Below are 12,651 nucleotides of genomic sequence, written 5' to 3' on the forward strand. Positions count from 1 at the left end.
AGGAAGTTCTGTGGGCATTTGAGGCGGTCTTACACAGCCATGGCACGCTTTGCGGAAATTCAGCGCAAAAACAACATGCCGGTGAGACGCCTCATTTGCGATAGCCCGACTCGCTGGAACTCGACCCTGCTCATGTTCTCCCGCCTGCTAGAACAGAAGAAAGCCGTGACCCACTACCTCTACAACTACAGTAGAATGAAACAGTCTGGGAAGATGGGGATGTTCTGGCCCGACAACTGGACACTGATGGAAAATGCATGCAGGCTCATGCGGCCGTTTGAGGAGGTGACCAACCTGGTGAGCCGCAGTGAGGGCACCATCAGCGACTTAATTCCCTACGCTTACTTCTTGGAGCGTGCTGTGCGTAGAGTGGCGGATGAAGCTGTGAATGAGCGTGACCAGGAACCGTTACGGCAGGAACAGGCATGGGACCAATTTTCATCAGACCCAGCTGTTTCCTCAACACCTGCGGCAGCACAGAAGGGGGAGGAGGAGGAAGAAGAGAAGTCGTGTGCAGAAGACGAGTCAGACTCAGAGGATGATGAGCAAGGTGTTTCTTTGGGGGAGGAGGAGGAGGAGGAGGGGACAGCGGCAGGAGAACAACCTCAGCAGGCATCGCAAGGGGCTTGTGCTGCTCAACCTTCCCGTGGTATTGTTCGCGGCTGGGGGGAGGAGGTTGACGTACCTGACGTCACTGAGGAAGAGCAAGAGGAGATGGAGGGTACTGGATCTGACTTTGTGCAGATGTCGTCTTTTATGCTGTCCTGCCTGTTGAGGGACCCCCGTATAAAAAACCTCAAGGGGAATGACCTGTACTGGGTGGCCACACTACTAGACCCTCGGTACAGGCACAAAGTGGCGGACCTGTTACCAACTCACCGGAAGGTGGAAATGCATGGATGCAGCACATGCAGAACCAGCTGTCAACTATGCTTTACAATGCCTTTAAGGGTGATGTGACGGCACAACGCCAGCAAGGTACCACTGCCACTAATCCTCCTCCCGTGTCCATGCAGTCAAAGACAGGACGCTCCAGCGATCTCATGGTGATGTCGGACATGCGGACGTTCTTTAGTCCAACGCCTCGCCGTAGCCCTTCCGGATCCACCCTCCACCAACGCCTGGAACGGCAGGTAGCCGACTACCTGGCCTTAAGTGTGGATGTAGACACTGCTGTCAACAGCGATGAGGAACCCTTGAACTACTGGGTGTGCAGGCTTGACCTGTGGCCAGAGCTGTCCCAATTTGCCATCCAACTTCTCTCCTGCCCTGCCGCAAGCGTCCTGTCAGAAAGGACCTTCAGCGCAGCTGGAGGCATTGTCACAGAGAAGAGAAGTCGCCTAAGTCACAAAAGTGTTAAGTACCTCACCTTTATCAAAATGAATGAGGCATGGATCCCGGAGGGCTGCTGCCCGCCCCAAGACTAAGTCAGTCCCTGCCCTCACAGCATCTCTGCCTGCACGCCGTGTGACTGGCTGCCTGGCCTGCCCCAAGAAGACTAAGTCGCTCCCAGTCCCTCCACACAGCATGTCTGCCTGCAGGCCACCACCAACAGGGTCCTGAACTCCAGGCGGATTGCTGAATTTTTTAGGCCGCTGCTAGCAGCGGCCGCTGTAATAATTTTTCTGGTGCGTGAACATGACTGCCTAATTTTTCTGGCTGCACTGCGGGCAGCTGCAACAACAAAAGAAAAGGCATGTACATGCGCCCATTCCCCTTCGTGATCATTACCTTGCCGTGGTGAAGGGGCTTGCGTATCACAATGAAGCAATGACCGGCGCCTAGATGAGTGTCTCGGGGGGCACACCTACGATAATAAGGTCGTTGCCTCATTGTGGTCAGACCAAATTTGATCAGCTGGACAGTCACTGTTCTGTCATTCAGCTACATCAGCCAGGCGACCATATGGGCTGTAAAGCCACCAAAACCTGCACTCTCGCCATGGTGCGCACCAGCACGGCCGTCACTACACAAACAGCTGTTTGCGGTGCGTTACACGGTGAGTTTGGTGTGTCAGTGTGAAGCAGTACCTTAATTACACTACCTGATTGATGTATACACATGCAAGATGTTTGAAAGCACTTTAGGCCTGTCATTTAGCATTCAATGTGATTTCTGCCCTTAAAACGCTGCTTTGCGTCAAATCCAGATTTTCCCCGGGACTTTTGGCATGTATCCCACTCCGCCATGCCCCCCTCCAGGTGTTAGACCCCTTGAAACATCTTTTCCATCACTTTTGTGGCCAGCATAATTATTTTTTTTTTTCAAAGTTCGCATCCCCATTGAAGTCTATTGCGGTTCGCGAACTTTAACGCGAACCGAACCTTCCGCGGAAGTTCGCGAACCAGGTTCGCGAACCTAAAATCGGAGGTTCGGCCCAACTCTAGTGGGCAACATTATATCTGCTGTTTTTATTTGAGGCGCATGGTGGCAGCATGTTCTGTATGGCAAGTGGTTTATATCATATGAGATGTATTCTATAATGTGTGTGTGTTTTTTTTTTTTTAAATGGAATTAGGGTAGCACAGATTTCCTGCATAGGATGACAAGAAGGCTAGACACGGCCCTGTTTCTTGGGAAGAGGTTTCTGCAGCAGCGGGACATTGTGTTCATAAGAACGCAGATTCTTTCAGCGGTACTACGGAGTGCTAATAACAGAAAGGTTACCCTATTTACTCATTTATAGTTTGTTAACCTCACTATCCCCCCAGCCTATATCATTTAATTTCTTCCTTCATGGGGAGAAAGAGTACAGATGGAGGACAATCTGGGAAGAGGGGACAAGCTTTGTGGGGCCTATTGACAGGATAGCATCATGCAGATGCTGATGCTGTAGATTTGTCAGCTGCATCCTCAATTTTGTTCCACTGCATCCTAAAGGCACTCTATTAGTTAAGATCTGCTGACTGTGGAGGCCATAGAACACTAAACCATTATCATATACAAGAAATCAGTTTGAAATTGTGTAAGTTATGTGACATGGTGCATTATCCTACTGGAAGTATCCTGCAGTTATAAATCCAGCCCCGCTGTGCTTTGTGCCATAACCTGCTTGGCAGTCACCCTGACCCAGGCTTTTGATTACTGCTAATAATTTTTTTTTTTTTTTACCCCAAGCTTTGGTTGCTAGGAGGGGTAATCTATGTAATTGCATGTAATGCTGCGTTACACTATATACATTTGTTAACAAAAGAGATATGGATTTGGGCTGGGGCTGCTGTGAAAGGGCCTCTAGGTTGTGTTTTCCCCCCAGGCCAAAAGGTCCCAGTCCTCCCCTGAGTCAATGTCTGGAAAGTTGAAGTCACCCATAACTATGACCTCATTTTTACTTGCAGCTTTTTCAATCTGTTGTAGTAATTGCAGTTCTGCAGCTTCATGAATATGTGGTGGCATGTAGCATACCCCAATAAGCAATTGGCAACCTTTATTTCCACCATGAATATTTACCCAAACGGACTCCACATCTTCACAATCTTCCTCCATCTCATTCTTCAGGACAGCTGTAAAAGAATTCTTAACAAAGAGACAAATCCCTCCCCCTGTTTTCCCTGTTCTATCCTTCCTAAACACATTGTATCCCTCTAAATTCGCTATCCAGTCATGGCTTTCACCCATCCATATCTCGGTTATTCCCACAATTTCATAGCCTTTGTCAATCAGAATGAACTCCAGTTCATCCATTTTATTTGCAAGGCTACTTGAAGTTTTACCAACCTCCTTACTCTTTACACTGCCCCCCCCCCTCCCCTCCCCTTTTTTTTTCTTTGATCCTAAAGTACTAGATGCAAGACGGAGGTCACCCATTACTTTGAACTAAGCAAATTCATACGTCACTCGATATGAACAGTGCTGAAGTTTTATTAGGTAGCATGGGGGGAGTTTGTATGTGCTGAATGAGCTGATGTGTGTGACATAATGGCCGGTCAGGAATGTATTATATGTAAACTCCACAACATCTCTTTCTTGATTTTAAATGTATGTTTGATCTTTTAATCCCTATTTTTCATACAATAAAGTGATATATTTTGATGATTACACTTGATACCAGTTCCTAGCATAGTAGTCCCACTGTCTTTTTACCTTATCTTGTCTACATATTGAGACTTTACCCTCTCGCCTTCCCCCAGATCCTAGTTTAAAATCTCCAACCGTTTAGCCATCTTCTCCCACAATACAGCTGCACCCTCCCCATTAAGGTGCAGCCCATCCCTGCTGTAGAACCTGTAGCTAACTGCAAAGTCTTCCCAGTTCTCCAGGAACCCAAACTCCTCCTTCCTACACCAATTTCTCAGCCACTTATTTAACTCCCTAAACTCCCTCTGCCTCTCAGATGTAGCACGTGGCACTGGCAGTATTTCAGAAAACACCACCTTGGAGGTCCTTGCTTTAAAGGGAACCTTAACTGTGGGCCCCAAAAAAATTCACTTACCTGGGGCTTTCCTAAGCCTCCTGCAGCCGTTCTGTGCCCGCGCCGGTCCTTCGATGCCCTCCGGTCTCCCTCAGTTTGGTTTTCGGCCGACTGCCAGTCACCTCCGGCAAAGCGTCCTCTTCTTCCACATTCCCCGCCGTAAAGAGCCGTAAAGCGCCTCTCGCAGGTAAGTGAATTTTTTTGGGGGGCCCACAGTTAAGGTTCCCTTTAAGTTTATCTCCAAGTACCTGAAAATCATTTTTGGACCTTCCATCTCCCACTAACTTTGTCATTGGTGCCAATGTGTACCGTGACAGCCGGGTCTTCCCCATCCCCACCCAATAATCTGTCAATTCTTTCCGCTACATGCCGAACCCGAGCACCCGGGAGACAACAGACTGTACGGCATTCACGGTTTCTTTGACAGATTACCCTATCTGTGTGCCTAATAATTGAATCCCCTACCACGAGTACCTGTCTAGCCTTAGCTGCACTCCTATTCCAGGGTTGCCAACCGTCCGTATTTGGACGGGCAGTCCGTCCAAATGACCCTAAAAATGCAGAGTCCGTATCTGCCCGTATTTTACATTAGGCGTCCGTCCAAGAAAAGTGAATTTTGCAATAAACATCATGCGCATGCGCGCATCTTAGAGAAAGCCGCTCATCACCGACGGCTAAACAAGGAGTCCTCTGCTGTCCCTTCCCTCCAATCAGTAACAGCCTTTTTGGAACTGGCTCCTCTCTACAGCCAATGAAAAGAGAGAGGGAGCCGTGCCAGCCTCACCCCCACAACGCCCATCAGACATCCACTGTTTGCAGTTCAGGAGGAGGCTTTAGGCAGCACTTTTGCTAAAGAATACTGGTGAGCAGCAGCAGCCTGATCACCACATGTAGATAGTAGACTCCAGGAGCTGCTAGATGCAGCCCCTGGGTTGTCCTGTGTTCTATCTCAGCCACTCAAGTACATCAAGACACGGAGCACTGCAGCAGCCAGCTGAGCCAGGTAATGTGTGTGGCTCAGCCTGTCAAGCTCCGTCGCTCAGAACAGCCGCTGTCCCTGCTATTGGTCACGAAAGATAAACAATGAAAAAATGCTTGGAGGGTCAGGGTATTTCAGGGATGTGTGTGTGTGTGCACTGTGCAGCGTTTTTCTTTATTCTCCTTGATCCCACCAGGCAGCCAGGTAATACTTAGCAGCTAGAAGAAATAAAAGGGGAGCTGCCATTCCAGGAATATTCTAGCTGCTAAAGGGGGGAATAAAGCAGGATTAGGAGAGGTGATTTGCTGTCACAGAGCACTGCATTTTTTTTCATTGGGGGTAGGGTAGGGTGCAGACAAGCAGTGCACAGCATGAGTGGAAAACATCCAGTGCTTTGTGACAGCAAATCACCTCTTATGACCCCTGCTCTGCTTCTCTCTCGAGTCACCTGAAGTAGACTATCGCCTTTTTTTCCTGATCCATAATTAATTGGGTGTAACAGGCTCACAGGGTTGCTGCATTTATCACTTCTTGCCTCTGGGGTTGCTAGTAGAGGGGTATGAAATAGCCTTTGGCACCCATTTATGTAGCATAAAAAAACTACACTTAAAAATGTGACCTTCCCTCGTTAAAAAAAAAAGTGTGCTACTGACTCTGCCCACATGTCCGTCCAAAAGTTTGTGTGTCCTGCTTTTTTGGACCTTTTGTCCGTGAAAAATTAGAAATTAGGTTGGCAACCCTGTCCTATTCCCTTTCTCATTGCAGCAGTCTGCCCCTTGGTTGCTAAGGGACACATCCTGCTGCAGCATTGCTACTCCAGAATCATCCTCCCCAATATTACGCAAACAAGCATACTTATTAGGGAGGGACAACTCGGTACTAGCCTCCCTGCCACTTTTCCCCCTAACCCTTCTAACTGTGACCCAACTAGCGGCTACCTCTGCTTCTTGCTCCGGCTGTACTCCACCCACCTCATCTTTACCGGTTCCCTCCAGTGTCTGGATCGTGAGATCCAAGCTCTTCTCCATGTTGTATATGCGTCTCAGTGTTGCAAGATGCTCATTTAGCTCTGTGACTTTAGCATCTAATTGAGCAACAGGCACACACCCAGGGCAACAGTAGATACCCTCAACCTGCTGATCAAGGCATGCATACATGTTGCGGGATGTACACTGTACTGCATTGTCCAACATGATGACTATTGTGTGGGGAAAAATTACTTAAACTGTGGTGGTAAAAGATGAAACGGGAGAGTGAGTGAAGCAGGGGTGGAGGAGAGGGAGAGTGAGCAAAGCGGGGGAGTGAGTGAAGCTGGGATGGAGGAGAGGAAGTGAAGTTAGGATGGAGTGAGTGAAGCTGGGGAGTGAGTGAAGCTGGGGTGGAGGAGAGGGATAGGGAGTGAAGCTGGGGAGTGAGTTAAGCTGGGGTGGAGGAGAGGGAGTGAAGCTGGGATGGAGTCCTCAAAACTTAAAGACTACACCACAACGTGCCTAGCACATTCTAACCAATGCAAAAAAACGCAATATTGGTTGAAGGGAATTTTTTTTTTTAGTCCTTACCTGCTGCTTAAAGAACTGCCTCTCCCTTTGTGCCTGTGTTGTAACGCCTGATTTTAACGCCTATGCCACTTCTGTCGAAGCCACTTAGTGAGCAAGCCACAGGTACTGAGTCCTGAAGCTGTCCAAATACCTCCCGTTACAGCTAATCCCTCCCCCTAGCTAATTGCCTGTCTGCTAAGCAAACTGGAGGGAAAAGAACAAAACATATATGTTTAAAAAGTGACACTTGCTGCTCTAGATATCAGATGAATAATCAGTGCTCACAGTTCCCAGCCTGTGTAACAGCTAATCCCTCCCCCTAGCTAATTGCCTGTCTGCCAGGGCCGGCGCTACCATTAAGGCAGAGGAGGCAGCTGCCCCAGGGCCCCAGAGCTTGTAGGGGCCCCCAGTGGCTACAAGAGGAAAAAAAAATTTCAAATCGGCCTTATAGTTTTTGAGAAAATCGATTTTAAAGTTTCAAAGGAAAAAAAAACACATTTAAAAACCTGCCGACTTTAATGGTTAATAACAAATCCACCTTAAATGCTAGAAACCCTAAATTTGCAGGATATGTTAAGGAGATCATTAGGAATAAGAGGAAAAAACTATTTTTCAAAAAGACCTTATAGTTTTTGAGAAAATCGATTTTAAAGTTTAGAAGGAAAAAAGTATAGTTTTAAATGCGGTAAATGCCACTTTTAGTAGCAACCCTAACGGTAGTGTAATTTTACATGTATAAAAAGAAAGAGCAATACATTTCCTGACGGAGTTTCCAGGGGGTCCATACGCAGCCGCAATGCTTTGGCCAGGGATCGCTATACAGTCGCAATATGGATGTATGAAGATCCCTGGCATTTTTTCCTATTTTCCCAATTTTTTTTTATGTTTAGAGTGTGGGAATTTTTTTTTTTTTTTTTTTTTTTATTATGTGGGGTCCCCCCCTCCTGAAACTTTTTAACCCCTTGTCCCCCATGCAGGCTGGGATAGCCAGAATGTGGAGCTCTGACCGATTGGGACTTCACACCCTGACTATACCAGCTGCAAAAAAGGTCCCCTAATGCCGATTTTTGTTCCGGGGTATATGTTGGGGGGGCCCCCCAGGTTTATTTTGCCCTGGGGCCCCATTGTTGCTTAAACCGGCCCTGCTGTCTGCTAAGCAAACTGTATATTTGTATTTAGTTAGTTAGGGTTGTGCAATTGTAATTCATATTTGTGGTGTTGGGACTTGTTTTCATTTGTACATTTCACTAAAACATATTATTTTGTAACTGCATTTGGTCTACGGCAATCAGTATTTGCTGCTAACTGTGGTCTTCTTTAAGTTGTGTGCCCAATCTTATAATAGGTGGTCTGGAAAGGCTCTAAGGTAGGCTATAATCACCATATTTGCTCTGATAAAGTCACAAAATGTAAATGTACAGACATTTCCCGATTTCTTTTAGTAAAGAGAAACCATATTTTCATTTTAAATCAGATCAGGAGAACTTTTTTCCTATGTACTAATAAACAATGGGTATAAAAACATTACTTTGCACTCAATATAGAACTAATGACCAGTCCATTTGTCCAGTCTTGAGCCTAGTCGAGTCCAGTGGTTTTCTAGGCCGTGATCTCCACACTTTGATTGGCCCAATCAACTGCCTTTCAAGTGAACCTGACGGCTCAGGGCGGGATGAGTGGAGCAGTCGTTAGTTACAAGGAAGCGCGCATAATTTACCAGTGCACACTATGTTGCACTACCGCAGCATAGCATGCGCTGAACTTGAGCACCTCTCATTAAGCTGCATTGCTTTCGCAGAGCAGCTTGATGAATCAAGCCCTATAATAGAATGAATTCAGAAATATATATGAACGATGTACCATAGATGCACGTTAATAATTTTTCTTCTTCACAATTTGTATTTGCAGCTTGGAAAAGAGAAGTTTCATAAGTCTCAACATTTTGGATACAGCAATGACATCTCTATGCTGCTGGGTGAAGAGAAACCTGGTATTGGAGGAGATCCACTTCCTGGCCAGAAATTAAAACCTAAATTCAGTGTTTTTCCACGAGGAGTCGGGAAAGATGCTCCATCCTGGGTTGTGTTCGATAAACAGGTTTATACTTTGCATTTCTTACACAGTTATATAGCTAGTTTATGTTGAACAAAGGCTTCCATTCATCAAGTTCAACCAGCAGGGATGGTCTGAAAATTTCCGCCGAATACCTATTTCCAAGTTTCCGAACAGAAATGGAATTACCACAGTGGTAATCTGAAACTGGTCTCGGAAATCAGTATTCTGTGGAAATACCGATTTACTGCAACTTGGACATTTTATCCCAATCACAGAACTCAGAAGCATTAGATCAATCACAGGTTGCAGAGTTTTTCTTGTAGGAATCAGAATGCCGGGGAAATTTTAGACCAATCACAAGTAGAGATGGCTCAAACCTCCGATTTTTGGTTCGCGGACCTCGACACGAACTTCCGCAAAAGTTCGGTTTGCGCAAACTTTTGCGAACCACAATAGACTTCACTGGGGAGGCGAACTTTGAAAACTAGAAACATTAATTCTGGCCACAAAAGTGATGGAAAAGATGTTTCAAGGGGCCTAACATCTGAGTTTTTGCATGGATGAGTGGGATACATGCCAAAAGTCCCGGGGAAAAATCTGGATTTGATGCACATCAGCGTTTTAAGGGCAGAAATCACATTGCAATGATAAATTGCAGGCATAAAGTGCTTTAAAACATCTTGCATGTGTATACATCAATCAGGTAGTGTAATTAGTGTACTGCTTCACACTGACACACCACACTCACTGTGTAACGCACCGCAAACAGCTGTTTGTGTAGTGACAGCCTTACTGGACTGGTGCGCACCATGGCGAGAGTGCAGGCCATGGCGGTTTTCAAGCCCATATGGTCGCCGGGCTGTGGTAGCTCAATGATAGAACAACAGTGTGTGTGTGTGGGGAGTCGGGACTGACTTAGTCTTCGGGCAGGCAGTAGCCCTCCAGGATCCATGCCTCATTCATTTTAATAAAGGTAGGGTACTGAACACTTTTTTTGACCCAGACGACTTCTCTTCTCACTGACAATGCCTACAGCGGTGCTGAAGGTCCTTTCTAGGACGCTTGAGGCAGGACAAGCCAGAAGTTGGATGGCAAATTGTGACAGCTCTGGCCACAGGTCAAGCCTGCGCACCCAGTAGTCCATCGCTGCTCATACTGTCGATGGTTCTTTCTCTACCATTGTTAAAGAAAGCGTACGGCCGGTGAGTCAGGGTTCGATCCCGGTCCGGAGTGGGAGCCTGAGAAACGGCTACCACCACACATCCAAGGACGGCAGCAGGCACGCTGTGGGCAAAGGAGCAAGAACGGCTACCACCACACATCCAAGGAAGGCAGCAGGCACGCTGTGGGCAAAAGTGCAGGAACAGCTACCACACATCCAAGAAAGGCAGCAGGAATGGCATGCAAGTCCCGAGGTAGTGACAAAAAATTACAATACAGGAGGACTTTCAAGGCCCTGCTGTATATGAGATGAATCAACTTTAAATCCTTTAACGAGAATCTGTTATGGAGGGCAAGTCTACCATCCATTCAAGTGAAAAGTATGCACTGACTGCCAGGTACAGTGGGTTGCAAAAGTATTCGGCCCCCTTGAAGTTTTCCACATTTTGTCACATTACTGCCACAAACATGAATCAGTTTTATTGGAATTCCACATGAAAGACCAACACAAAGTGGTGTACACATGAGAATTGGAATGAAAATCATACATGATTCCAAACATTTTTTACAAATAAATAACTGCAAAGTGGTGTGTGCATAATTATTCGGCCCCCTTTGATCTGAGTGCAGTCAGTTGCCTATAGACATTGCCTGATGAGTGCTAATGACTAAATAGAGTGCACCTGTGTGTAATCTAATGTCAGTACAAATACAGCTGCTCTGTGAGGGCCTCAGAGGTTGTCTAAGAGAATATTGGGAGCAACAACACCGTGAAGTCCAAAGAACACACAAGACAGGTCAGGGATCAAGTTATTGAGAAATTTAAAGCAGGCTTAGGCTACAAAAAAGATTTCCAAAGCCTTGAACATCCCACGGAGCACTGTTCAAGCGATTATTCAGAAATGGAAGGAGTATGGCACAACTGTAAACCTACCAAGACAAGGCCATCCACCTAAACTCACTGGCCAAACAAGGAGAGCGCTGATCAGAAATGCAGTAAAAAGGCCCATGGTGACTCTGGACGAGCTGCAGAGATCTACAGCTCAGGTGGGAGACTCTGTCCATAGGACAACTATTAGTCATGTACTGTACAAAGTTGGCCTTTATTGAAGAGTGGCAAGAAAAAAGGCATTGTTAACAGAAAGCATAAGAAGTCCCGTTTGCAGATTGCCACAAGCCATGTGGGGGACACAGCAACCATGTGGAAGAAGGTGCTCTGGTCAGATGAGACCAAAATGGAACTTTTTGGCCAAAATGCAAAACGCTATGTGTGGCAGAAAACTAACACTGTAGCACCACACCTATATATATATATATATATATATATATATATATATATATATATATATATATATTCAAATATCAGACAAAAATGTATTAAACTTCAAAAAAAGCACCATCATATAAAAACATCTAAAAACACAATGGACATCTCATATCATATTAAATATTATACTATATATATTGTAAATTGTATATAGGCTCTAATAGAGCATAAATGATCAAGTAGAGGAATCACCTGGGTAGCTCAATATAAGAGCTGCCACAGGGATAGAACCCGGGTTCAGAATGCCTAGTCTTAATTAAAGTGCATACGCGATCCAAAGTACATAAACCTGTATTTCATACCAAAAGAGAATTAAACAGCAATATTTTCATACAATAATTAATAAACAGTGTGATAAAGTGCTAATTGTGCTAAAGATGATCAGCCCCTAAATAAACATAGATGCTGAAATAAAATAAAGTGAATTGATGCTGAGACCCACGCAGCAATCATAAGTGGCAGATGGAATGAGGCTTACGTGACCCGGGAAGAGATGAACCAACGAAATGTCCAATGCTGTAAAGAACCCCCCGGCAGACTACTCTACCGGTGTCGCGGCAGTCACGCCGCTTTAGCAAGAGTGGGGGGATCCGTGTCATTCCGGCGGAAAAGCCGTCTAGATATAGTGGTTGTACGGCGGTCACGTGGGCGCCAGACGCGCACCACGTGACCCGCCCAGTATACGCCGCCCAATGCGGTGAAGGGGAGATAAGAGCCATAAATAAACCACGCTGGAGCGCAGGAAGCGTAAGTAAGGAACGCGCAGAGGGACAACATTAAAGGAGGATAAGGAGTCCTCAAAGGAACATAGGAATCAGATATGCATATATAAAAAACGGAGATGCAGGCCAGAAGCAGACTACGCTGGAGCGCAGAATGCGCAAGTATAGGAGGCGCCCAGGGACAATAATAAAGGGAATGCGAAGGCATTAAAACAGCATAGGGGTTGTATGTGCGCAAAGAGGATTAATGAATTTAACAGCAAGATGGGGAATAGGTATAAACTAGTGGGCACACACAACCCCTATGCTGTTTTAATGCCTTCGCATTCCCTTTATTAGACAGTAGAATTCATGGTTTCATCTATCACAGCAAGCCTTCCAGGTCCTGAAGCATCAAAACAACCCCAGACCATCACACTACCACCACCATATTTTACTGTTGGTATGATGTTCTTTTGCTG

At 46.0% G+C, this 12,651-nt stretch overlaps 1 protein-coding gene across 1 annotated transcript in view; it reads left to right on the plus strand.

Moving 5' to 3' along the window:
- Positions 1-12,651, plus strand: part of EFHC2 (EF-hand domain containing 2) — a 234,940-nt gene that overhangs the window by 18,116 nt on the left and 204,173 nt on the right. The window contains exon 2 of the mRNA XM_068269830.1: positions 8,834-9,022. Coding sequence (XP_068125931.1) covers positions 8,834-9,022 — 189 coding nt within the window. The remainder of the gene's footprint in view (positions 1-8,833; positions 9,023-12,651) is intronic.

The sequence above is a fragment of the Hyperolius riggenbachi genome, chromosome 2, assembly GCF_040937935.1.
Source record: "Hyperolius riggenbachi isolate aHypRig1 chromosome 2, aHypRig1.pri, whole genome shotgun sequence".
Taxonomy (NCBI): Eukaryota; Metazoa; Chordata; class Amphibia; order Anura; family Hyperoliidae; genus Hyperolius; species Hyperolius riggenbachi.